Genomic DNA, 25,796 nt, shown 5'->3' on the forward strand with positions numbered 1-25,796 from the left:
CATCCCAAAAGGAAACTTCATACTCATTAAGCAGTTACTGCCCATTCCTTCTTCTCCCCAGTAACTACTAATCTGCATTCTGTGTCTCCGGATTTGCCTATTCTGGATATTTTATATAAATCCGTCATACAATATGTGACCTTTTGTGTCTGACTTCTTTCACTCAGCCTGATGTTTTTGAGGTTCATCCATGTTGTAGCGTATCTCAATACTTCATTCCTTTGTATGGCTGAATAATACTCCGTTTTATGTATATACTACAATTTGTTTATCTGTTCATAGTTTGATGGATATTTGGGCTATTTTTATCCTTTGGCTATTGCAAATAGTGTTGCTATGAACATATGTGTACATATACTTGTTTGAGTACCTGTTCTCAATTCCTCGGGTACATACGTAGGAGTGGAATTGCTAGGTCATATGGTAGTTCTATGTTTAACTTTTTAAGAAACTGCCAGTCTATTTTTCACCATGACGGAACCGTTTTACTATCCCACCAGCTAGGTACTAGGGTTCCAATTTCTCTACATCTTTGCCAAAACTTATTATTTTCCTTTTAATTTATATTTAAATAATCAAGCTTAAATATCTAATCGTGGGCATAAATATTTATCCTACAAGGGGATCGTCTAGGGAGTCAAGAAACCAAAGAATCAGACTATTAGTTTCTAATAAAGAAAGATTAATTGAAAACTAAAAGGGAAAAGATATATTAAATACTTTACTTAAGTGATTTACCTGCACTCCACCTCATTTCAAAAGGAATTTGATGTGGCTCACAGGGGTACTTACAATATAGAGTTTCCATACCTACCTACATCAGAATATCTGGGGGTGCTTGTTAAGTGATGTAAGTAGTCTGGCCCCAGAAAATTTAAGACATCAGAATCTCAGGGCATGAAAGGGATATACATCCAGAATCTGCATTTTAAAGATGCTCTCTGGGTGACGTTTATGTAAACTGAAGTTGAGAGTCACTGGTGTAACCAGACCAAAAAATCTCATTAGTCAAATGAGAGATTGACTCTCACCAGGATTGTCACTTAAAGCATTTGTTCTTAAAGGCTTTCCTATCCTGACTGGACTCCACTCTGTAGAAAGAGATGTGGTTGGCCATTTTAAACCTTGCAAGTTAACATAATCTCAGGTGATTTGTTTTTCCAACTTCTGGGATTTGCTTAATAGATTTTTTGGCATATATTTAGATTTCTGATAAATATACTGAAAGCTTTGAGAAGTGTGAGTCATGTGTTTTATGGAAATGGTGAGAATTTCGTTATAGAACCTGAGAATAGACCCAACTAAGAAACCAAATTCGTGTCTCCATCATTAGAAGTGTCTTCCCCACAAATACCTTTTAACTTGTGCTTTGATTTTTAAGTTATTAAATGTGAGGCTTACATTTCTTTCTTTAGGATGATATTTGGTGAGTTGGTCACTTCAGTGTTTCTATCATTTTTTTAGAGCAAGGATTTCATTATAAAACTATAAATGCTTTACTCACTCCTTACACCAAATAACTACTGCCCCTCTAATTTTGAATAAATTTCTGGGGTTCCATAGATGTAAGATTGAGACTATCAAGATTTTTAAGCTTCTTTCTCCTTCTCTCCATCTGCAATTTCCTTCTACAAGTTAAAATGTTTCCCATTATTTTTAGTACACAGTGGAAACTACAGTAATACCTGATGTGTAAAAGAAACAGACTCATAGTAATTTCAGTCACTCAAAGCACTATCATCCAAAAGAAAGCCAAAAAGTTCTTTCTAATAGAGACTAAAAGGCTGACATGAAGCCCAAGCATTTTCTATGGTGAGAGGGCTGGAGAGACAGCCTTGAGAAATACTAGGCAGCAGATGAAATGCAGGAGAACATGTTGACAAGAAAGACAATGTGGAATATGACATGATTGACAAAGAATAGAAGGGTTTAATTTTTAAATCACAGTGTGTTCTCATTTAATGGAGGAACTAAAAGCATTGTCCCCTTGGTGGTCTCTGAGCAGGATCCTTTTGCAGTAATCCATGTATGTCTGCATCCTGAAGACTCTTGCTCATCAAGAAAAGAGAGCATGCTGTTGATTATGACATGTTCATAGAATGTATAATTCATTTAGAAAAGATTTCCATGAGCATAAAACAGATGTTCCATGAATGTAAAAAAATGGATAATGTTAAATTACCAGGACATTTTGCTGATGTTAAAACCCCAAGATATTGTTCTTTTCTACTGTGGCATTTAAGATGCTTCTCATTCAGTATTTCTGACTGTTTTGCATAAGTGATTATCTGTGTATACGAAGGTTCACAACTTTATTCCTGTCTGTTCACCAGTGGGGCAAAATCTTCCTTGTGCTAGTAAAAGACAAATTCTAGCAAAGGTCGCTGTCTTTCTTGAGGTGCTTTTCTAGCAGCTATGTCTCTGGTGACCCAAAGAACACATTTGCAAGAACACTGACAGGGTTAGGGATGCGGCTTGTGGTCAGAAGTAGAGTGACACTTTGAATGTAAATGAGACACAGCTGCTCCATTTTTTTTTTTTTTTAAACAAGAAATCTTGCAAAGTGTCAGGCTTTTATTACCTCCGTGCATGTGGGATGCTAAGGGAGTACTCATGATTCTCTTCTGGCTTCACAAGGAAAGTCACCGGGATTTATACATTTCAAAACAAAGATGTAAATTTAAGCAATATTGCCAGGGCAATGAATTATAAAATTCAACAACAAATTAGAATCAAAGGTCTTGTGGAGGTTCAAGCTTATTTTCACGGGATATAGCAACACTCTCTAAAATCTGGGTGTTTTACAGAACTCCTTTGTTAGAAATTCCATTTGCAAGAGCAATTTTATAATGCTGAAGAGATTTGCTTCTCTGTGGCACGGGGAACGGAGGAAACATGTCCCTACAAATCCGTGTATGTGAATGGTCGTAGCAGTTTTGTTTGCATTAGCCAAACTCGAATGTCCTTCAGCAGGTGAGCAGAGAAGAAACTGTGGTATATCCACATGGTGGAATACTGCTCTGCAATGAAAAGGGAAGAACCACTGATAATGCAGCAACAGGGCCACATCTCAGATCATCTCAAATCATTAGGTTGAGCGAACAAAGCCAGGCAAGAATGAATATATACTCTATATTTCAATTTATGTAAAGTTCTAGAAAATGCAAACTAAACTCCAATGACAAAAAGATCGGTGGCTCCCTGGGGGAAGAGGGAGAAGAGGGAGGGAGGAATTACAAAGAGGAGCTAGAAAATTTTGGGAGGTGATGGATATAATCACTCTCTTGATTGTGGTCATGACGTCACAGAAGTATGCATACGTCAAAACTTATAGATTTTACACTTTAAATGTGTCCACTTAAGTGTATGTCAATAAAATTGTTGAAAAGAGGAAACAAATCACTCCTTTACGTATATCCCCTCCTCCCTTCTTCCTCCTTCTGGCAAAACCACAATGTCTGCCCATCCGTGCCTGCACCAGGACAGCTGTGTGTGGTTAGCAAACGACAAACGACACTGACTAGTGACATTTGAAAAGAAGTAGTTTCTAAAATAAAGCCAAAAGGTGTTAGCTCAGGGCCAATCTTCCTCACCAAAAAAAAAATACCTTTAACAAACATATAAATAGATAAATAAATAATTTTTAAAATTAAATAAATAAATAAATAAAGCAGTTTTTTGTTCAAAAGCTATATCTGTGTACAATTTTAGAAGAACATTTGGAAGATTAGCAACCAAAGAATTAAGCGATGGCTAGTTCCTAGTGGATTACAGGTGATTTTTATTTTCTTGTTTACATTTTGCTGTACAAATGAATTGTTTACAAGGAGCAGTGGTTACTTTGATAATGGTTAAAACTAAAAAAATCGATTTCTACTTTTGAATATAGAGTATCGTCTCTGTAGGATGGGTTTGCTCCAGCCAAGCGTGGGCCTGTGCCAACAAGAGGGCGCAGAGGCTGCCGTGGGGCCCCCAGAACTTTTGCAGGTGTGTTTTGGCTGCTCTGATGTTTTTCCTCACTGTTTTCCCTCTTACCTGTAGCTAGAAGACGAAATTACAACATTACGACAAGTTTTATCAGCGAAAGAAAGGCATCTGGTTGAGATCAAGCAAAAACTCGGCATGAACCTGATGAATGAATTAAAACAGAACTTCAGCAAAAGCTGGCATGACATGCAGACTACACCTGCGTAAGTCTGTTAACTGAATTTTTAAAAAATTCCTTAGCCTGCTGTCTTGCCACTCTTCTGTTCTTTCTCTTCTATGTGGCTGACTTGGTATTTGTGGCTAGGAAAAATATTTTCTCTAGAAGTAAAATAAAGGAATATGAATAATCATCCAATATGTCACGTGTAAAACAGACTCTATAAAGTAGCTTCATGGAATTAAACTTTATTCACCAAAACTCTGTTTTGACTCAGACTGCTTTCATAGATTTTTATGGTTTAAATTTTTTTGTCTTTATTATATATTTTTAAACATTCGTTAAATATAGTTTTTTTCTGTATGTTTTCTCGTAATATTCTAAATGGGCAGGTGCTTTTTCCTGAGTACTTGGCATTCCCTACTATTTTGAGTTTCTATCAAAAATGATTGACCATTTTAGTACAGGCCTGTTAGCCATTAATTTAAAAAAGAAAGCTTGGGGGCTGGCTCCATGGCTGAGTGGTTAAGTTTGTGTGCTCTGCTGCGGTGGCCCAGGGTTCCCATCCTGGGCACGAACATGGCACTGCTCGTCAGGCCATGTTGAGGCGGCGTCCCACATCCCACAACTGGAAGGACCAGCAACTAAGATATACAACTGTGTATGGGGGGCGCGGGTTGGATAGATAAAGCAGAAAAAAAAAAAAAGAAGATTAACAGTTGTTAGCCCAGGTGCCAATCTTAAAAAAAAAAAAAAAAAAAAGAAACCTTGTACCTCTCATATTTTGGGGATGTGCTTTTCATCCCCACTGCTCCAGGGGTTATTTAGAGCTGAGTTTAGGCCAACGGAAATGCTTTTGGCTTTACTGCCATCTTCTTGTCTGATGTTAGGCAGAGCACGGAACAACTTTGGGTCTTGTACAATCATACTTTTATTGGATTACTTTTTAAAGTATGTGAAATATTTGATATTGTGGTCTTTTTCTAAGGATTTAAGATATTTTGCTTGCCAGGTGGTCTCGTACCAAAGGGAAGAAGGTGCCCCATAACGATGTGATTTTTCTTCTTTTTGTGTGTTGGGGATTAGGGGCTGATGCCAAAACCACAGAGGCTTCCTATCCTAGCCCAAACCCCTGGTACTCCCCATTGGAAGATAAAGACATTGTATTCCTAATATCTAAGTGGGAATCGATTTTTCTCTTTGCTGGAATGTTTTTCCTGGGCATAGAGAGGCCAGGTAGTAGGAAGAGGTGCCAGTGATGGACAGCAATTATCTCAGTCTTGCTGGAGGCCAACTTTGCTTGCTGGTTCCTGAGAACTAAGGTCTAAGACCTTTTGTTTCTGTGTGAAGGTGCCCTTTGTATGAGGAGTTCCATCTGAAAGGAACCTGATGTCTCCCCATGGTGGTTCTCTTAGTTTTCCTGTAAAGGGGCATGTTTTCTCCCATAACGGTCGTATCCACTTCTGTGATTGTGCACCCCAAGGGCTCATGCAGACAGGGTCAGGACACAGCCCAGAGCAGGGCAGGATGGAGCCAGGGAGCCCATTAGTTTGTTTCCAGAGGCTAACCAACCTTCTCCAGCCCGAGATGACAATTATGGAAGAAGATAAAAACCACTCATTGATGTTTGTTGATTTAAAATATATGTTGCAACACGGTATGAACAATCTGCTAAAAAGCGTAGCTGGATTTTAGGCACTAAATTCAGTGAGTGTATCTGTTGGTGGTTTTGGCCTCCATCTTTGCACTTTGGTGGCCTATACCCATTAATGTCCCTGACTGTGTGAGGTTGAACAATCTCCAGTTCCCTGGGGCTGGTCGTCGCTGTATTTAATCTAGGTCTGGTGGCTTTGTGTCACACTGATCCGAACTTCCTTCTGGAGCCTAAGAGCCAGGCGGGATCTTTCTGCTCAGCCTCCCTGACCACACCGCAGGGTTCGGTTAACGGAATGGAGGGCAGGGCAACTGTGGGTGTGCCGTGCTGAAGGGAGGGAGGGAGCAGGGACTGCCTGGGCAGAGGGTGTGCTGGGTTTGCCCCCGGTCTGATGGGGACCGGCTGGGAGGTGGGGTAGTGAGGGGAGATTCGGATTCATCTTAGGACTTGGCGTTAGAGCAGGCAGGTTCTAGGAAGGCTTGTCGCCTCTTCCCACAAGGAGAATATGTAGTTTGTGTGTTTCCCGTGTTCGAAAAGCAAATTGGTTTTATAATCAGGCAGTCTGCTTAGTGTCAAGCTTTTTGTCGGATAAATAAAGAGATTTACTCCCTGAGGGTATGGAGTTTATAGTGTAGTTAGGAACACAGTTTTGTTTTGGTTTTGTTTGTTTTACAACTTATTGCAAATAACCAGTTCAATGATGAGTATGAAAAGTGATGTGAGGGGAAAATACAGGGTATTGTGGGATGTGGAGCGGGAGATTGAACCTTGCCTGGCGTCTCAGGGAAGGTTTCCTGAAGAAGAGATGTTTAAGCTGAACTCTGAGGGATGAGTCAGAATTTAATCAGGCCACGAGGGGCAGGAGGAGCCTCCTGGGGGAGGCACAGCCTGGTGAGGGCCCGCAGAAGGCTCCCTCTCCCAAGGGCAAGTGGTCCAGTTAATTAGTCTTGTTGAGACAGCAGGAGAAGTGGCCTGGTGGCACCTGTTAACAGAGTTATTCTTTGTCCACAGGCAATAGAAGGCCATTAAAGGGCTAGTGGCAGCGCTTTTATCCAACCGTATTAATTAGTTTCTGGTAGTAGACATTATTACACAGGGGCTAAAGTAAGCACTCAGGATACAGGATTCAACAAGATGGACAAAATTCCTACTGTCTTTGAGTGTCAAAAGGAAAAAGAACAAGAAACAACAAAATAAACAAATGAAGAAATAGCGGGAAGTGCTATAATGAAAATATCATAGGGTGGTGTACTGGATGACCGGGTCCCAGTCAGGGTAATCCTGTCCCCGGAGGTTACTTTGAGCTGAGACCTGAATGACAAGAAAGATCCAGTCTTGTGATGATCCAGGGAAGAGCTTTCAAGTGAAAGTTGCTGCAAAGACCCTGAGGCAAGAAGTAGCTTTGCAGATTTGGAGTGCTGTGAGAGGAGGTGAGATCAGAGCCTCAGGGGCCTCCTATGCCCTGGAGGAGGGGGGATCTTATTCCTAGTGCTGTGGAAGCCATTAGAGAGTGTGAAGCAGGAAGATCACTCTGGTTTCTTTGTGTAATGTAGATTGTGGAGAGGCAGGATATTGCAGTAGTCCAGGCGGGTGATGATGGTGAGGGAAAGTCATGGACAGAGAAAGAATAGGATTTGGAAGTCTGGCCAACAGGACTTCCCAATGGTTTGGAGGTGGAGGCTGAGGGAAATAGAGGGATCAGATGTGACCCAGGTCTTTGACTTGGGCTGCTGGGTGAGCAGCGGGACTATTTCCAGCAATGAGGGTATATAGCATTGTGCTTAAGCTAGTGGGTTGTGGACTCCAGTTGCTTGGGTTGAAATCTAGGCCCCCCTGCATCCGTGCAATGAGATCATCTTAGTACCTATTGCATAGGTAGTGAGGATTCAATGAGTTAATATTTGTAAAGCATGAGAACAGTGTCTGACACCTTGTAAGCCTGTTTGCTGTTCTAGGAAACACGTCTGGTGAGGAGACCCAAGAATTCTGTTTTGGCTCTGCGCAGTCTGAAATGCCCAGTAGACAAACAAGTTTATATATTGAGAGGGCAACTGGGAGCACAAGTCAGAGATAGAGATGGGCATTCGGGAGTCGTCTGTGTATTGATATCATTGAGATCCATAGGACTAGATGAAATTTCCTCGGAGATTATTTAATAAATAATATGATTGTGGGTTCACTAATTTTCAGGAATCATGTGAACTTTCTCTTGTCAGGAAGAATCATTCCCTTTCTTAAGAGGGAGCATAAGTCTATCAGCAACATAACTTCTGGAGAGCATCTTCTTCCCACCCTTTTTTCTTGGCTGCTGAGGGCAGGGAAAACCTCCTCATCAGATGTTAGTAGGGGAAGGGTGATAACAGAATCTCTTTTCCCTCTGAATTAATTAAATCTCTGCTGTTGATGTCCGTGATGCCCATTCCAGAACAAGATCTACACCTCACATGATGGAGATTCTCATGTGAGGAGTGATGAGCTGGGGTGGGGTTAAATTGGGTAGAATTAGATTTCAAAGCACTAAAAAGAATGTTAGCTGTCAGAGGATTGTATGTCATTCCCAGAGGTGGTACTTTGCATACTGATGAAGCAATCATGACCTATTTAGTTTGACTTGTGAGGAAAAGAAAATCTATGGCATGGTAATGAAAGATCTAGGCATATTTTAGTCTGTGGTAGGATTCCAATTGGAATAGGACCGGATGAGGAGGAATCCTTACACAGCAGACTGAAATTATCTCCTTTACAGAAAGATAACCATACAGTAGCAGGTCAAGAGATCATCTGTGTCTGGGGCTTGTTGTTGCTGTTTTTTTCATAGTTTTTTCAGTGCCTTGATTTGAGAGTATCTGAGAACACACACAAAATTACCCTACCTCCTTTTTTTTTTTGGTTCTCTGCTGCTTTTCATGTTGTCTTTAAGCTTTAAGGAGGCAGGGGAAGGTGGGTGGCTTTGATGTGAATAAGTGGGGAGGCCACAGGAGGAGAAATTGAATGTCTTCTATAGGTAGAAGGAGTAAGAATTTGAAAATGCAACATCGTGGTGGGCTATTCGAACTAATAGGCTTCATTTTAATAAGTGTTCAGCCTTTGCTAACCCATGAAATTCCCCTACTAGTAAACTCCTCTGAGTTCTACCACAGACCCAATGCTAGGTCTACAACGGGGAGAAGATTTTCCTTAAACCATTCTGTTGATGCAAATAATCCATAGTCAATCAATAAATCAAGATTGGGGTCAGTTTATTATGAGCCAGATTTGACAACTATAGCCTGGGGCCTTCCTTCCCTAAGGAAGGAAGGGCACCAAAGAAGTGGGGTGTACAGAGTGGTTATATACCGTCTTGGAACAAAGAGCATACATCACATATAACAGGAATATCTCTTTTACGACTGTCACAAGATGCCTAGCTGGCACAGCAGGTCGATGATCAGCAGGTCGGTGGTCACCAGGTGAGCACAGCAGGTCAGTAATTAATCCTTATCCTTAAAGAAATGCCTATATGATGGCACAATGCATGCTCAGCAGGCCACGTCAAGCCCTTTTGGAAAAACAAGGTCAGGCTGAATTAGTTTTAAACCAAATGGCTTCCTCATATACTCCAACATATACTGTTGCTTTTCATTTATTTATCAATTCCATCTTTTTGGAAAGCTTAATAACTTCATCCTATATAAAGAGGAGTAAAATTCTGATATTCAGCATTTAAAAAATGCACAGTACTTGAAAATTGACATTTAGTTTATGATTTATTTACTCTTTGATTTTGGGCTTCTAAGACTTGCAGACCATTATGGTCAGTAATTATTATCATCTCTTTTTATGAGGAGCCTGTGTGGCATTGTTGAGTTCAGAAGCGCCAGTGAAGATTAAAGACCTAATTTAAAAGGACACACGTGGCCCATCTCTGACACAATTGTTCATTCTTCTTACCTTTCGGCTTTCATCTTGGCACACAAAGCAGGAAGTCAATTCTTTTCGGGGTTTGAGTGGTAAACCCATGTTTTGATAACACATTTAGGGAACCTTTGTACGAAAATAAGCCTAAATATTTTTTGTATCTTTGGTAAAATGCTGTATATGCAACCATTCAAGTAATGCTTTCTTTTAAATCCCATAATAGAAAATCTACTCATGCTTTAAGATCTCTTCTGGTAAAAAGACTGTTGCATTTTTAATTTTTCCTTCTCTCTGTATAAAAAAGTGCTTTAAGTCAAAACCTTTTAGAAGATGACATGCTTTCTCCCTTTGATTATTTTTTTTTTTTTTTTTTTTTTTTTTTTTTTTTTTTAAAGATTTTATTTTTTCCTTTTTCTCCCCAAAGCCCCCCCGGTACATAGTTGTGTATTCTTCGTTGTGGGTTCCTCTAGTTGTGGCATGTGGGACGCTGCCTCAGCGTGGTCTGACGAGCAGTGCCATGTCCGCACCCAGGATTCGAACCGACGAAACACTGGGCCGCCTGCAGCGGAGCGCGCGAACTTAACCACTCGGCCACGGGGCCAGCCCCCTCTCCCTTTGATTATTAACGCTGACTTTCAAATTAGCAAGACAGACAAGAGGAAACTGCATGAAAAGTCAATAGGATGCTGTTTATTTGGCTTGCAGACACCTTACTCCACACTGCTGAAGAGCTCCTGTGGGTGTGCCGGCCAGACAACTAACCAGTCCAGGCCATTAGATGCTAGCCATTCCTTAAAGAAGATGTGGTGTAAATATATATACACAGTAGAATACCGTGCAGCCATGAGAAGGAAGGAAATCCTGCCATTTGCAACAACATGGATGGACCTTGAGGGCATTATGCTACGTGAAGTCAGTCTGACAGAGAAGGACAGATTACTGCATGGTATCAGTTATATGTGGAACCTAAAAAAAAAAAGTCAGATTCTTGGAAACCGAGGTTGGAAGGGTGGTTGCTAGGGCCTGGCAGGGAGGAATAAGGCGAGGCTGGTAAACGAGTACAAACTTTCAGTTATAAGATGAATAAAGTCTGAGTATCTAATATGGTGGCTATAGTTGATAACACTGCATAGCATCATTGAAATTTGCTAAGAGAGTAGGACTTAAAGATTCTCACCAAAATATATGTATAAATATGTGAGATGATGGATGTGTTAATTAACTAGATGGTGGGAATCCTTTCATAATGTGTATGTATATCAAATGCACTTTAAATAGCTTACAATTTTATTTGTCAATTATAACTCAATAAAGCTGGGAAAAAAAAGAAAAGAAAGATATAAAGCTATCCATTCCAGCCAGACTGAATCTCTGATGACTACAGCCTATTTTCCTGGTCACTTTCATTGAAAAATAGGAAGGTTACTTGTACACAGAGCAAAAAGTCTCCCTGTCAGCACTCGACCATGAGATAATGCATATAAAGTACTCAGCAAACGTGAGCTGCTGTTTGCCAGCATGGTCAAATCGTTGCCAAAGAAAGGTTGAGCGCTGGACCAGACCCGAGCCTTTTTGGGAAGTCAGGTCCCTACAAAGCTGCTGTTTGTGGAACTGCTTTAGAGCCCAGGAACCAGTTTCCCTTACTTACCTTGAGGCCTGCATCGCTCTCCTCCAAAGTCAGAACCTTTCATGGGAACTTTCATTCGAAGGTCCCAACTCTGCACCAGTAGCTGACGTCTGCCAATCAAACTGGGCCCTATTTCCCTCCTTTGGTCTCCTGTGACCCTTACTCTGGTTAATTCAGGCACTGGGGATACAGTGATGATGAACAAGATGTGGCCCCTGCCCTCTGGAAGCTCAGGCAGGTCACAGAGACAGATTCGGAAACCACAATTGCAACACGTGGAAAAATGTTTGGAAAGACCTATGCAAAGGGGATTATGGGAACACAGAGGAGATGCCCATAACACAGTCTTCTTCAGGCGTATACTCCCAATTTTTCTGCCTCCTAATGACAATTGACAGCAATTTGAGGACATTTTAACCCTTCAACTTTTATTTAAGGAAAATGTATAGTCCGCTGCTTTATGAAGTATGTAAGTCAGCAATGGTGTAACTTATATTTAGCTTAAATAAGAGGCACTAGTAATCTAAAATGCTAAATACCATTTCCATTTAACTTACAAGATTGTCAAGTCAATCAGAAGGTTGGTAGTTAAGTTGTTTTTCATTACTTAAATATTATTGAACATGATTATATATGATATTGCTAAAAAAGTTTTAAGTATTAGTAGTACAAACTATGTACCAAATTCCATGGCACAATAAAGGGAGTAAAATGCAAATACACCAGCTTCCTTGCAGGTTATCAGTGGCCTGACAGGAGGGTCTTTTTCAAGATGCAGGCTCTTAGCCTCTGAATGGGAATGTATATTACTTTTTCTTTCTTTCTTTCTTTTTTTTTTTGGCTGAGGAAGATTGGCCCTAAGCCAATGTCTGTGTCAGTCTTCCTCTATTTTGTATGTGGGACACTGCCACAGCATGGCTGATGAGTGGTGTATAGGTCTGTGCCCAGGATCCGAAGCTGTGAACCCTGGGCCGTCAAAGCATGGCACGTGAATTTAACTACTACGCCACTGGGCCAGCCCCCTACTTATTCAATTTTAAGATCAAGCCCTCTTAGGATGCAGCATAAGGTTACAGAGTCTGTGTGGTGCACAACTCCAGAGGGACCCTTCACTTAGACTATGATGTGGAGCTTTCAAATGCTCTGAGCCCAGTGAGGTCCCTGGTTACTTTGTTCTTGGAAGTCACTTGCTTATGTATAACCCTCTCTCATTATCTGCCCCCTCAAAATCTCTTTCCCTCCATTGTTGGTCTCTGCAGAATCTATGTAGCATGACTGCTAGTTGTTTTCAAGAAATGGGATGGTTAGTCTAGGGAAGAGGTGTAAGAATGTGGGGAAAAAATGGGCGTCTTAGAATTCTTGAAATATGGTATTACAATTTCTCTCCACAAAACACTGGAGCTAGAGACAGCTGACCTAACGCACCCTCAACTGTCAGTCATCTCCGAGGCGACAAGACTTCCGATGGAAGTCAGGTACAGTACCCTAACCCTCCCTCTGTCATTAAAGAATCACACAGCTCTTCTGGGCCTCAGGTTCATCATCTGTCACCTGAAAGGATTGGGCTCCAGTGCCTTTCAGATTTAACGTTATATAATTCTCAAATAAAGAGTTGACAGTCCTAAAAATCCCTCTTTAACACTCCATTGAGCTTTCCATATGGTTGAATTTTAACTTTGAAATTTCACACAGATAGAGAGTTGCATTGTTCCTGGTGAGGACATAAATGTCAATGATAGCTCGCTAAAGTAGTCAGACGCCTGTCTACACCCAGCTCACATTTTGGTTTAGCAGTGGCTTTAAGCACAAGGTAGCTCCCACTTAGTACTTCTCTCTAGCTAACTGTTTTTTTATTGAGGTAACACCGATTTATAACATTGTATAAATTTCAGGTGTACATCGTTATATCTCGATTTCCGTGCAGACTACATGGTGTTCTCTAGCTATTTTTGGATTAAGCCATGGAACTCGGAATGTGACACATGCACAAGAAAGTGTTCAAAAGTCACCTCATCTCAAAATTCAAAGCGTTCTCCAATATATAAAGTTAAAGTACACTGGAGCGGTTTACAAGAAAAAGAAATATTTGATCTAATTGCAAGAGGTTCCTGAAGAGCTGCAGGACCAACACGGGAAGGAATTCTCCAGCCGGCACCCACTCCCACCTCACACGGAGGCCACAGGTGTGGCAGGTTTCTCTTCACTCCCCCTGAGTCGCCTTTCAGGCCTCCCAGTGTCAGTGCCAGTCGATGCCCAGCAGACTTCTTCCCTCCGCCTTCCTCCATTCCCCTTTCTATCCCCATTGCCCCTTTCTCCCAGAACTCTATTCTGCTGACATCCACCTGGCCAAGGCCGCAGAGACGTCCAGCCCTGATTGAACAGAGAGAGGCGGCTGTTAAGTCTTCCTAAGGGTGCAGGCTCAGGTCTGTTTAATTCTTCAAAGTGGGGTATTTACAATACAAAAAAAACAAAAAAAACCCCTTTTTCTTGCCATTTTGGCGGCATCACATAGCTGAACAGCTAGAGCTGAGGTGCTAAGGCAGGATGGAGCCTGGCATGTTGGAGGAACAGTGCGGAGGAGGTCAGGGTGGCTGGAGCAGAGGGAGTGAGTAGGAAGAGAAGGTGAGGGAAGGGCTGGGGCCCCGCTTGTGCAGGCTCATCACAAGGCCTGGGGTATGGACTTCGGCTGTTACTCTGAGGGGAATGAGGAGCCAGTGACAGAGGAGTGACGTGCTCTGACTGTTTTAATGGAGTCCTCTGCCAGTTGTGTGGGAGGGGGATGTAGAGATAAGGGTAGAAGTGGGAGACTAGTGAGGAGCCTGTTGCAATAGCCCGGGTGAGTGATGATGGTGGATTGACCTAACTGGAGGGCAGTGGAAGTGGTGAGACAGTCGACAGATTCTAGCTGTGTTTTGAAGGTTGAACCAACAGGGTCTCTCGATGGATTGGATATGGTGGGTGAGAGGAACAGAAGGGGCAGAGATGGTACTCAGTGGCCTATTTTGGGCATTTATAGATTACTCTATATACATGAGTATATACATGAGAATATATACCAATCTCATCAATTTACATGAGAAACTTTTGCATAGTAAAAGTTTTTCTTGGGGCCGGCCAAGTGGTGCAGTGGTTAAGTTCACACCTTCCACTTCTTGGCCCAGGGTTCCCCGGTTTGGATCCTGGGTGCGGACGTGGCACCACTTGGCAAAAGCCATGCTGTGGTAGGCATCCCACATATAAAGTAGAGGAAGTTGGGCATGGATGTTAGCTCAGGGCCAGGCTTCCTCAGCAAAAAGAGGAGGACTGGCAGTAGTTAGCTCAGGGCTAATCTTCCTCAAAAAAAAAAGAAGAAAGTTTTTCTTGAGACTTTTCAGAATTGTAATGTGAGTAGAAAGAGTCCCGGTCCATAGTGCAAGAAATGTTTCATCTGCATATGATTCTGTGCTTTCCTCACTTCCGTCATGTCTGGATTCCAGTTTTTTAATGCATTTTTTGTAGATCTGATTTCATGGCCCAATTACAACTTTGTGAAAACTTTGTCAGTATCCTGAAAGTATACCTGGAATAGGAATTCCAGATTTTTTCTTCATGTGTAAATAAATTCTTTTGTTTTTAAGGCTAAAACCACTACATTTAAATCCCACTTTTAAATACTATTTCTAAGCCGAGTTAATCCAAGTGTTCAGGACACTGCTGTGGGAACCTGTTTAGTAGATGGTTTCTTCTGAATTCTCAGCATGTGCCATTCCAAGATCACACCTCGTTAAAATCTTGTAATAATGACTGATGTTTTTATTTCTGGTCTTTAATGTGTTGTACTATTTTTTTTTTTTTTTAAGATTGGCACCTGAGCTAACATCTGTTGCCAATCGTTTTTTTTCTCTTCTTTTCCTGCAGCTGTATATTCTAGTTGTAGGTCCTTCTAGTTGTGCTGTGTGGGACACCGCTTCAGCATGGCATGATGAGCGGTGCCAGGTCTGCACCCAGGATCCGAACCAGTGAGACCCTGGGCCTCTGAAGCAGAGCGTGGGAACTTAACCACTCGGCCATGGGGCTGGCACCTATTTAGTACTATTTTAACTGCCTTATCACTAATAGCAAGTTATATATTAATATTTTATTTCATGTTTCAACTGCCTGAAAGTCCACAGTTTCACATGGTCAAAAATGGTTTTTCCCATAATTAAAACCTAAAATTATATGGTAAAATGTAAAAATAAATTTGTAATTTGAATAAGCCAATATTTTTGTACCTTTGCAGAAAACAAAATTAGGCAAACATCCTAAAAGCTGTTCCTTTCTTCCATCTTCTCACCTCTCATTGCTGCTTGACCCGGAGCCACCTGGGTCCACCTTCCCCATTCTGCTCACACAACACTCTCCAGAGTCACAAGTTACCTCCTAGTCACCAGATTCTTCTTTGACCCTTGGACCCCCTTGGTCCTTCCATATTCGCTGGGAAATGTCTGTTTAGTAAATGACTATTTGGCTGGGTTTTATGATCTAAATAATATATGATTTTTACACTTCCTGAAAAACAGAAAGTGTGTAGATAAATAACGTATGATGCTGATAATATTAGAGGCTCATTCCATCCTGCCAACAAAAAAGAGAATAATAGAATACCATGTTAATAAAGTGATTTCAGTTTCAAGGAAGACCAAGGGGCATGTTTTAAAGCATTTCCGTAGAGTCTGATGGTATATTTGGGACTGGATGACTTGTGGGAGATGGAAGGGCTGGAGGCATAAGGGAATTTCCTACGCAACCGATTTCTTATGACATAAAGTCTTCTCAAAGGTACCACATACGTGCACGTGTTCTGGACGAAGCAGGCAGCTTTGGGGGAACTGACCTAGGAGCAGCATACATTAGAAGAAGACAGTATGTGTATTATAAGAAGTAGTTCATTTTTTAAAAATAAGTACAGAACATTTTCTGTTTGGATTTTTTTTTTTTCAGTTTTACTGAGATATAATTGACATGCAGCACTGTGTAAATTTAAGGCGCACAGCGTAATGGCCTGGCTCACGTGCATTGTGAAATGATAGGCAAAACTTTTTGCTGATTTCTTCCTATTCCCGTATGTTAGGTGCCTTTGGTTTCCCACTTTATTAAAGAATTCTTAGAAATTCCTCAGCCCCATGGATACACCACTGTCTTTCCTGCTCAAAACGGCTGGCCAATCTTTTTGGCTTGTTCTACTTGTCACTTACAAGCTCCTGTCAACTCTGTCCATTCTATCTCCAATCCACCCACTTCTGTCTGACTTACTGCCATGACTCCCAGTTCACAGCCACAGGGGAGCGTCCTCTTTGATCATCCGCTCATTCGTCTAGTATTTACTGCTAGTGTCTCCTGTCTCCTGTCTCCCTCTGCCAGACACTGGGCGCACAAAGATGAATGGCTTCTTGTCCTCAAGGATCAGGCTAGTAGGGACAAGGGCTTATGAACAGATAGTTGCAGTGCTGTATTCCTACAACTGTTTTGAAAAAAGTCACTATCTTATCTTCAGATTATGTGCCCTTCTTGTTCCCAGCTATAAGTATTAGAAAAATAAGTCAATTTCTAGTTATATTTTGCCCTTTTCTGGTTAATTTTACCCACATTAACAGTAGAAGCTTAAATTTCCCTTTGAAATTTACATTTTCTAGTTTCTGTGTTACCTTTCATGGCTAGAGCTTTCATTGGCAAGTCTCTCTTCGTAGTTAATACACTTCTTAAGAATAACTCTCTTCTCAGAGCAGTTCCACTATTTGTGATTAAAAAGCTGGCATATTTACATCTGTACTTGTATGTGTGTGTGTATATATATATATATATATATATATTTTTTTTTTCCTGAATTCAGATTTAATGATCTGACTTTCCCTCGATTGAGTGGTAGCCAACTCATTACTGCCAAACAATGAATAAAACAATGACTCCTGCTGGTCATCTTCTTCCTAAATCTGTTTTGGAAAGGGAACTTTCAAAGTAAGGAGGGAGAAGGATGATGAACGTTTTATAGGCAATCGCGATATATAAACTGTGTTACTGTTGTTCTATTTTACCTCTAGCTACAAGAAAACACACGAAACCCTGAGTCACGCAGGGCAGAAGGCGACTGCAGCCTTCAGCAACGTTGGGACGGCCATCAGCAAGAAGTTTGGAGACATGAGGTACTGTGGGAAAGAACCAGGGGAGTGGTGCTGAGCGCTGGGCTGTCCCAGAGGAGGGGAGCATTATCTGTCGGCGGTCTTCCTAACGTATTCTTTTTTTTAAATTGGATTAAAATTTTATGTGGTTGATAGTGGTTGGTGATTGAGATAAATCTTTATATGGAGATGTCTTCTGCCTGAAGGTCAGCTTAGTTGGCCTGGTCTGGAAGATGCCCTTCCACTAGGACCTGACCTAGTAAAAACAGAAGACAGAGGGTGCCTTCAATTGCTAGTAAAAGGGGAATTTCAAAAGAATGCAGCATACATTGAAGTTTTATCACTGTAATTTAAACAATAAGTTAAAATATGCATTCAGTGGAATATGCTCTGATGAACTATTCTAGGTTACGTTTTTGTATACATCCATCTAATATATATTTTTCTATGCTAAATACATACATATTTATTCTCTCATTCCAAAAAAGTACCATATGGTATATACTTCTGTTAATTTTCTTTCTTCACTTTAGCAATATATTGTGAATAAGTTAATAAATGTTTATTACACCTTCATTTTTAATGGCTGTATTATCTTCCAGTGCATAGCTGTAGCAAAACTTTTAAACAAGTCCCCTTGCACATTTTGATTATTTTCAGTATTTTACTATTATATGAAATTAGGGTAAACATCAAGATTTTGAACTGAGAACCAAGTGTCCTCACCATAGGCATCAGAAAAACAATGAAGTATTGGCCATTTCTATTTTTTGTATTATGTTTAGGAAGTTATTTTATTTAGAGTTGTTACAATCATATGTTTTGCTTATTTAAATAACTATCATAGCTTATCTTGAATTTGGCTGATATGCTTAGGAGATTTTTCTTTATAAATCAATTTCATTTTTCTCTCTAGAAATTGAGTTCATTTCTTAAAATCTTTTGGAGTACATTTAAAATGTCTTCCTTTAAAAAAATACATGCATATTATTTCACTGGATTCTTAAACTATTACTTTCTTTATTACCCACACTTTTGATACCTAGAGGCAAATATTTATATCTTTGTGTTTAAGTTATTTTTTGGCTCCAAAAATTGCTGGATTGTACCCAGTATTCGTGCACCAACTTAACAACTTGGCATTCATGAGGCTGGAGTTAAGTAGGTGCATGCGCATGAATCTGAGTACTTGGTTTTATCTTCATATTTACTAATAATGCAGTAACGAAAAGCAATTGAAATTCTTCAGAGGCCACCTGTGATGAACAGGTAAACATTCTGGGTTACCAATTAACTTTCATTTGATTACAAATTAAATTTTGCTATCATTTCAATGGCATTAAAACATTTATCTAAACTAATTAAATAATTCCTTAAAACAGGAAATACCCTATTACCTGTTATATCCGAGAAAGTATATTTTGCCATGTTTATAAGATTTATTCTCCACATACATAGTTGAAATCTTTCACTTGAATACTGGGACCTCAGCATAACACTAGAATAGTGTTTCTCCATCTTTAGGGGGCCTTACAAATGCCTCTGAAGCTTGTTTAAAATACATATTCCCAGATTCCACCTCTCCAAGATGGTGCCTCCGTGGGTCTTGGGTGGAGTCCAGGATGTGCATTTGTAACACGCTCTCAGGTGATCAAGTAGTCGGGTTATGAGGAGGCCAGATGTACCTTAGCTCGCTTGTACCGGAGTGTTCCCAGTTAGAAAATGAGAAGAGTAGCAGCGTCATCGGGTTATTATAAAAGTAGCAGAAAAGAGCCTGACGTGTATTAAGCACTCAATAAATGCTAGTTTTTATCTTTACTAAGTGACTGCCTCAGACAAGGTGGCCCGACCTGATGGAAATCAGGGAGAGTCCATTGCCAGGAGCGCACAGTATTTCATAAAGGCTCTGCTTATTTTTCTAAGTAGAAAAGAACAAAACTGTGTTTCGCATGTGCGATATGTTGACATATTTATGTGCACACATTAATTGGGTATAATATCAAGGTTGTGTTGACTTCTTTTCCTCCTATTTCAGTGTGGCTCTGTTTCAGCATAATGGATAACCCATTTCCCAGGCGTTCCAAACTTTTCATTAATTATCATTCTGTATAGAGGCTACAACTCTCATTATAAACTGTGGCTAAAAAAATATTAGAAAATGTAGCTTGTCACTAGAGACTCAAATATGGCCCTGTAATATTTTGTAGAGTTTGCAAAATTCAGACCTACATTTTTCTCAAAGTATAACATCTAATGTTTGTATATAAATGAGGATAAGTCCCTGTGAAAGCAATGTTTTACAAAGAATTTTTAGTTTTAAATTATGCAAGAACAAGCAATATACGTAAAAGTCATATTTGAAAATTGCTTATGTTAAATATAGTAAAGATTCTTAAAGGAGGAGAATTAGTAAGTTTTTATTTTTCATTCAAATTAATTTGCCAGTTTATGAAATGATAGTGGGGAAATTTTAAAACTTTATCACAGACATTTGACCTTGAACCCCTTTTATGGTTTAAAAGTATCATATTACTCTATATGTTTGTTAGTTACACTGTGAAATTCTTTTGTACTTTCTGGGAACAAATTTTTGAACTTGTTTAAAAAAGATTGCCACCAAAATTTAGATACCTGGGAAGAAAAACAGTACCTCTAGTTTTTCTTTAAAATAATTCCAAGTTAGTATAACTTAGAGATTTTGAAAACCTAGAATTTGGTCCTTTTAGTAACTGAATGAAAAGCACTGTGTTAGGATTTAATTTAAATATTTGATAAAAATAAGTAATATTTCCCTAGCTAAGATTCTCATTTTATCCTGATTGCCACTGAGTGAAGTCCCCTCAGTGCAGTCACGGAACCGCTCCATCCCCTCCTCCATCTGTGAAATGACACTGTTAATAGCCACCTAACTAAAATGCTTCCTGTGAAGTTAAGATGAGGTCACATTTATGAAAGCCCTCTGAAGAAATGCAAGCTGTTGAAATCGTGTTTATAATAATATTGGCATCTTCTTGGCACTTCTCAGTGAATTTGTTCAAGCTGCGTGTGATCTAGTGGAGATGAAATCTTTGGGGGAGGCATATAATTTTATTAGAGTCCAACTGTCTCTATATATCCATGAGAATAATAGAAGCACAACTTAAAACAGGTTGGTAAAGAAATTGTTAAGACATATTTAAAAAGCCACGTACTCAAAAAAAGGTAATGAATGGAGTTGCCTAATCTTTGCTTTGGGGCTCTTGAAAGGAGACGAGAGGCAGCGCGGTCGTTTCTTGGCATCCTGATGTGCTAACTCTGCTCCTGTTCTCTCATGTGCTGCCCTGGCTGCAGGTCTCACTCCATCGGGTAAGCGCTGCCTGTGGGGCCCTGCGGCTTCCTTGCTGCTCCTTCCTCCCCAGAGCCCGCTGTTCCTTTCACACTGTGGGTGCCTCCGCCAAAAACCTCGATCTATTTTCCCGAGAGTGTTCATGACCAAGGAGTTACAGAGTATAGGGCGCCTGATGCATTTGAATTTATTTAAGCATAGATTGATCTCATTTCTGAATCATATACACCAGTTTCACTTGCTGAGCAATCTCTTAGGAATCTCTTTCTCTGCATCATTCCTTCCTTCATTGGCAGAGGTCCTTAGCTTTGAAAGAAGAAAAAAAGGAAGTGGACACTGAGAGTTGTGTATGTTTATGGAACTTTAGAAAGTAAAGTAGAGAAATAGAAAATTATTTTCTCTAGACTGTCGTGTTTTTCTGAACTGCTTGTAATGGTTACCCGTGTGGATGAATCACCTTCAGCTTCCGCTCCCTTCTGAAGTTGAAAAGGAGGAAGGGTACTGGAAGAGCACGTATGTTGGGAAGTGTGCACTTGTCAGTCCCAGGCCTCTGAATGGAGCTTTCTTTTAGCTGGAATCTTATTATATACTTTGTTTTGGGGAAATTTTTTTCTTAAGAAAACTGCCTATATTTAAAGAGATGAATAGGTTGATAATGCTGACGAATTTCTTTTAATGTAATTTCTGAGGAAATATTTTACCTACAGTTTCTAAATGGAGTTGGAGGGTAAGACCATAAGTGTCCCCTGAATTTCTCTGTCGTTTTCTTTCTGAGTTCTAGTAAAGTGCTGCTCCTACTTATGACCTCAGGGGATATTGTTGGGGAGGGTGATGCGTTTGATGCCTTACCTGTTAGCTTCTTGGGAGAAGAGAAAGCAGGAACAGTGTTGGAAAGTGTGATGGGGGAGCACCAGCTTAGCAGAATGGACCCCATTTTGCTTCACCCAGCCTGATTTCTGAGTGGAACTCACAGAAAATAACAGGCAATCAATCAGAGGGAAGATGAGTCAGCTACTCTAGGATTAATAGGATGAGAAGGCTGACGCTCTTAGAGTTCTCGGAAATGGTGGTATTTGTACCAGATGTTCTGGAATGAATGCAGAAGTCCCTGCTCCTGTGTTGACTGTGTTTGCCTGACACGTGTTTCCTTGACTGTCTTACGTTAAGTATGTATATTTCTCTGGAGAGTTTCTCCACAATGGAATGTTTAGCTTTTACCTGCCTGGCTCTACTGCCTGGACACTGCCCTTCCTGTCGTCCTGAACAGAAGGGAGCTGGACCTGGAGAGGATGCCCAGGGGCCACCGGGCTGACCTGGGGGAAACCAGACATTCTCCTCAGATTGCCTGGCCTACAGAGAACCTACAGGAAGTAAAATAATATGCACCTATGGACTATCTACTCTCCTTTTATTACCCCTGGAAGCCACCGGGGCCCATCCTACCCAACGAAAACAAATATCATCTTGGGGTGGGCAGGGAGTACTTCAGGTAGTTGAAATTGCTGTTTTAGAACTGTGAATAGGGAGTGTCTCGTACTTACATTGTGCTATCTTCTTTTTTCTTTCTTTTTTTCCACTTTAATCTGCCTTTGCCCTGAAGCTACTCCATTCGCCATTCCATAAGTATGCCTGCTATGAGGTAATGTGTGTAAAATACTTTACATAATATTAATGCAGAATGTGTATGAAGTGTTACTTTATTGATATTTATTTTGTAGGGTTTTCCCCCTTTATATGTAAGGAACTTCCATGACCTGTCGTATTCTCTTTTCTGATGGTCTTCAGGAGAAAAGGCTGACAATTCTGTAGAAGTGTTGTAGGTATAATGAGCTTGGGCTTTTGACCAGACACGCCAGCTTAAACCCAGCCTCTCCTGATCTGTATGACCTGAGACAAGTTACTTCACCCATCTCAACCTCCATTCTCTTATCCGTACGCTGGGAGAAATAAGACCTGCCTCATGTGGTTGTTGTGAGACAAAGTAACCTGTGTAAAGCACTTAGCACAGGGCCTGGAAGATTCCGAGCAAACTTGCAAAGGTAAAAATATGTTTCCTATTTCAGCAGAATTAAATGCAAGCCTGGGAGAAAATTTAGATGAAAGGATAGGAGACTAAGAGGAATATGGTTCAAGAAAGGATATCATTAGGATTTTTAAAAGTAGATATTAAGGTGAAGTATCTGTTATACAGTAAGAATGTCATTAAAATTACTGGCCGGATGAGAACTTCTGAGAAGGATGCTCCCCACTTCCAGTTTGCATGGTTTAGAGACACAATCTAATAAAATCCCACTCACTGTAATACAGTATAGAGGAAAGAATGTTAGACTGGGAATCAGCAGATGCATTGTAGCCCACTTCTGCCAAGAATGAACTTTGCAGCCTCGGGAAAGTCACCTCAGTGATAATAAGTTAGATCACGTTTAAAATAAGAGTCTAGAACCAGATTTCCTGCTCTTCCCTTGGTGCTCCCAGGAACCCTAGAGCTGCCTTGGGCTGCAAGGGAGGAGGGGGCGGGGGGCAGGGATGAAGCCTCTGGGACCCTCCCCTCCTTCAGTCAGAACTGCCCCTCTTCCGCCTGCTTTCTGTTATATATTGTGGTGTAAATACGTTATAGCTCGGGTTCAGTTACTCTGAATAGTTTGAGACCGCTGAAGCCAAATTCTTTCTAGGGTCATTTGCAACTGCAAACTGTGTGTAGTTGTAAAAGATATGATTAAATCTGAGTAAACATTTTCTCCCTGTTCTCCGGCACACATTCTGGAGATTTTCTATCTGTTTTATTATATCTGGTGATGTCTTTTCTACACTGGGGTTATTTGGTTACTTTGGAAATTTAACCATGGCATTTGATTTCCCTAATTTGGTGGTAAAAATAGAGAGCATAGATTCAGGATTGCTTAGTCTGTCTTTGAATGACTTGCTCCCCCTAGCATAAAAACACCCAAATTGAGTAGCACAATGTATGGCCCTGAGCTCTTTTACTGTTAACTTTTAAGTCTGGGTGTCCAAACAAGGCTTCCAAAAAATTAACATGGTTGTACTCTGTAAACCATGAATCCATCTAGTGGCTTATGGATCAAATGCAGCCCTCATGAGCTTGCTTGAAATTAACTTAAAAAAAATGATTTTCCTCATCTAGCATACCCATGAACCATGAAGCTGAACTGTTTGCCCGCTGTGGTCCTGTGTAACTGATGGGTGACACCAGTTATGTGAGCAGGGTGGACCAAATAAAACTTGTGGTGGAAGTCAGGTGTCAATAAGAGTATACTTTTGAGTCATTCAAGTGTAATTTCACTAATATTTCATCGTGAAACAGAGGTCTGATGGAGGATTACTTATAGGAATTTGACTTATGTTTGAGTCATATGCAAGATGTGATGCTGTGGTTGGGCCCTCTGAACTCACCGTTGTTAATTCACATACTTGAATGCAAATGCTTTTCTGACCATCTGGAGCGTCAGGGTCTCAGGAGATAATCCTTACGAAAGTCAAATTCACTCAAAAACATATTCTCTACATAGTTTCCTCTGGAAAGTGCTAGAGCCGTGCTTCATCCCACACCATACAATGAAGCCCCTATTTTATAGCCACTCTCTCTTATGAAGTTTTCTAGGCTATTCCTCTTATTTTATTTCTTCTGCACTCTGGAGAGATACCAAGTAGCCATTAGTATATCAAATATACTAACATCCAGGTGAATTATTTGACCTGAAAATCATGGCAGTCGTTGTTAGTGAAAGCTGACATGGATACAAGATTTAATATACATTTTTAGTTCAGTTCCTGTTCTTTAGTTGTACTTTGTGATATCATTTTTAATGGTAATGATGACATTAAATCATCATGTCGTGTGGCCAAATTCAGTACAGGAAATAAAAAAGCACCAAATGAAGTGTCTAATGCTTCAAGTAAGAAGATGGTATAATGATTATTTAACACGATGGATGAGTCACAAATAGTATGTCAGTCAACTGCGAAGGTTCTCTCTGGTAAGAGAATGAGTAAGTGTACCCTCTTTGAGAGGAAAAACAGCATGTGCTTATAATGTCATCTTGATCAAGGCTTAGACAAGTAATGGGTATATTTCAACTTATAATGAAAGCATTGACTTTTAGAAATACTGCTTCATGGAAGTTGACAAAATGATTACTTTTTAAGGCACTGGAAAGAGAAAACTTATGAACCGTTTTTTATCTTGAGCTATTTCTGTCTTGTCTCACATTCACTGAAATAACTAACTTTTAAAATTCCAAGTGGGAAAACTCAAACATGATATTCTTCAGATAGACTTTCCATTGCTTACAAAAAAACTGAGTTGGGAAAAGGAGTTGTTGCGATAGAAACAATTAATTAGTAAATGAAAAATGAAACTACCTTTGACTTATTGGAAATGATTTATGGTTCACCATGGAATTGTTAGAGCTGTATCATTGTCAAATGCTATATTATTTATTCTACAGTTGAGTATCTGACTACTTTACTTAGAAAAATTCTGTGGCAGGTTATGGTTTCTGGATCTAACGTAGCAGAAGTGACATGTATTTCAAAACATGGCCGGTGTAGGTGGCAAACCTACATCCAGCTCTGGTGCAGAGCTGATGCTCACAAATAAGAGCAGAAAACCACATGGCAAGGTTGCTAAGACAGCTTGGTCTTTGGAGCTGACCTCTCTTTTTTTGTTATTTTAGGAATTCTCCTACTTTCAAATCATTTGAGGAGAGGGTTGAGACAACTGTCACAAGCCTTAAGGTACAGATGAAGTGAATTTTGTGTCATTGGGTCCATTGAATCAGGTCAGCTCAGTCATTGCTGTGGTTAGTTCCATAGGTGGGGCTGCCAGCCGCCGGTACAACCAACAAGGCAGCCTTGTATAGAGTCAGTCCTTTTCTTCACATATAAATCTATAAATAAAACCAGCATTGAATAGTGTTACTGTATCCTTACAGAGTTGTTTGTATAAACCATTTAGGGTGAATTGTTCATTAAAGTGAATTAAGGTTTGTATT

The 25,796-nt window shown here is 40.2% G+C and overlaps 1 protein-coding gene across 16 annotated transcripts in view; it reads left to right on the plus strand.

Annotated features, from left to right (window-relative positions):
- Positions 1-25,796, plus strand: part of TPD52L1 (TPD52 like 1) — a 98,986-nt gene that overhangs the window by 67,707 nt on the left and 5,483 nt on the right. For 4 of the 16 annotated variants that reach the window (XM_070556981.1, XM_070556985.1, XM_070556986.1 and 1 more), the window contains exons 3-4: positions 4,042-4,190; positions 17,382-17,483. In XM_070556981.1, the coding sequence (XP_070413082.1) occupies positions 4,042-4,190; positions 17,382-17,483 (251 nt within the window). Of the gene's footprint in view, positions 1-4,041; positions 4,191-17,381; positions 17,484-20,789; positions 20,805-22,384; positions 22,424-25,478; positions 25,540-25,796 lie in introns of all 16 variants that reach the window. The other 12 variants (XM_008542814.2, XM_070556976.1, XM_070556978.1 and 9 more) reach the window with 5 other exon arrangements.

Source organism: Equus przewalskii, chromosome 9 (genome assembly GCF_037783145.1).
Source record: "Equus przewalskii isolate Varuska chromosome 9, EquPr2, whole genome shotgun sequence".
Taxonomy (NCBI): domain Eukaryota; kingdom Metazoa; phylum Chordata; class Mammalia; order Perissodactyla; family Equidae; genus Equus; species Equus przewalskii.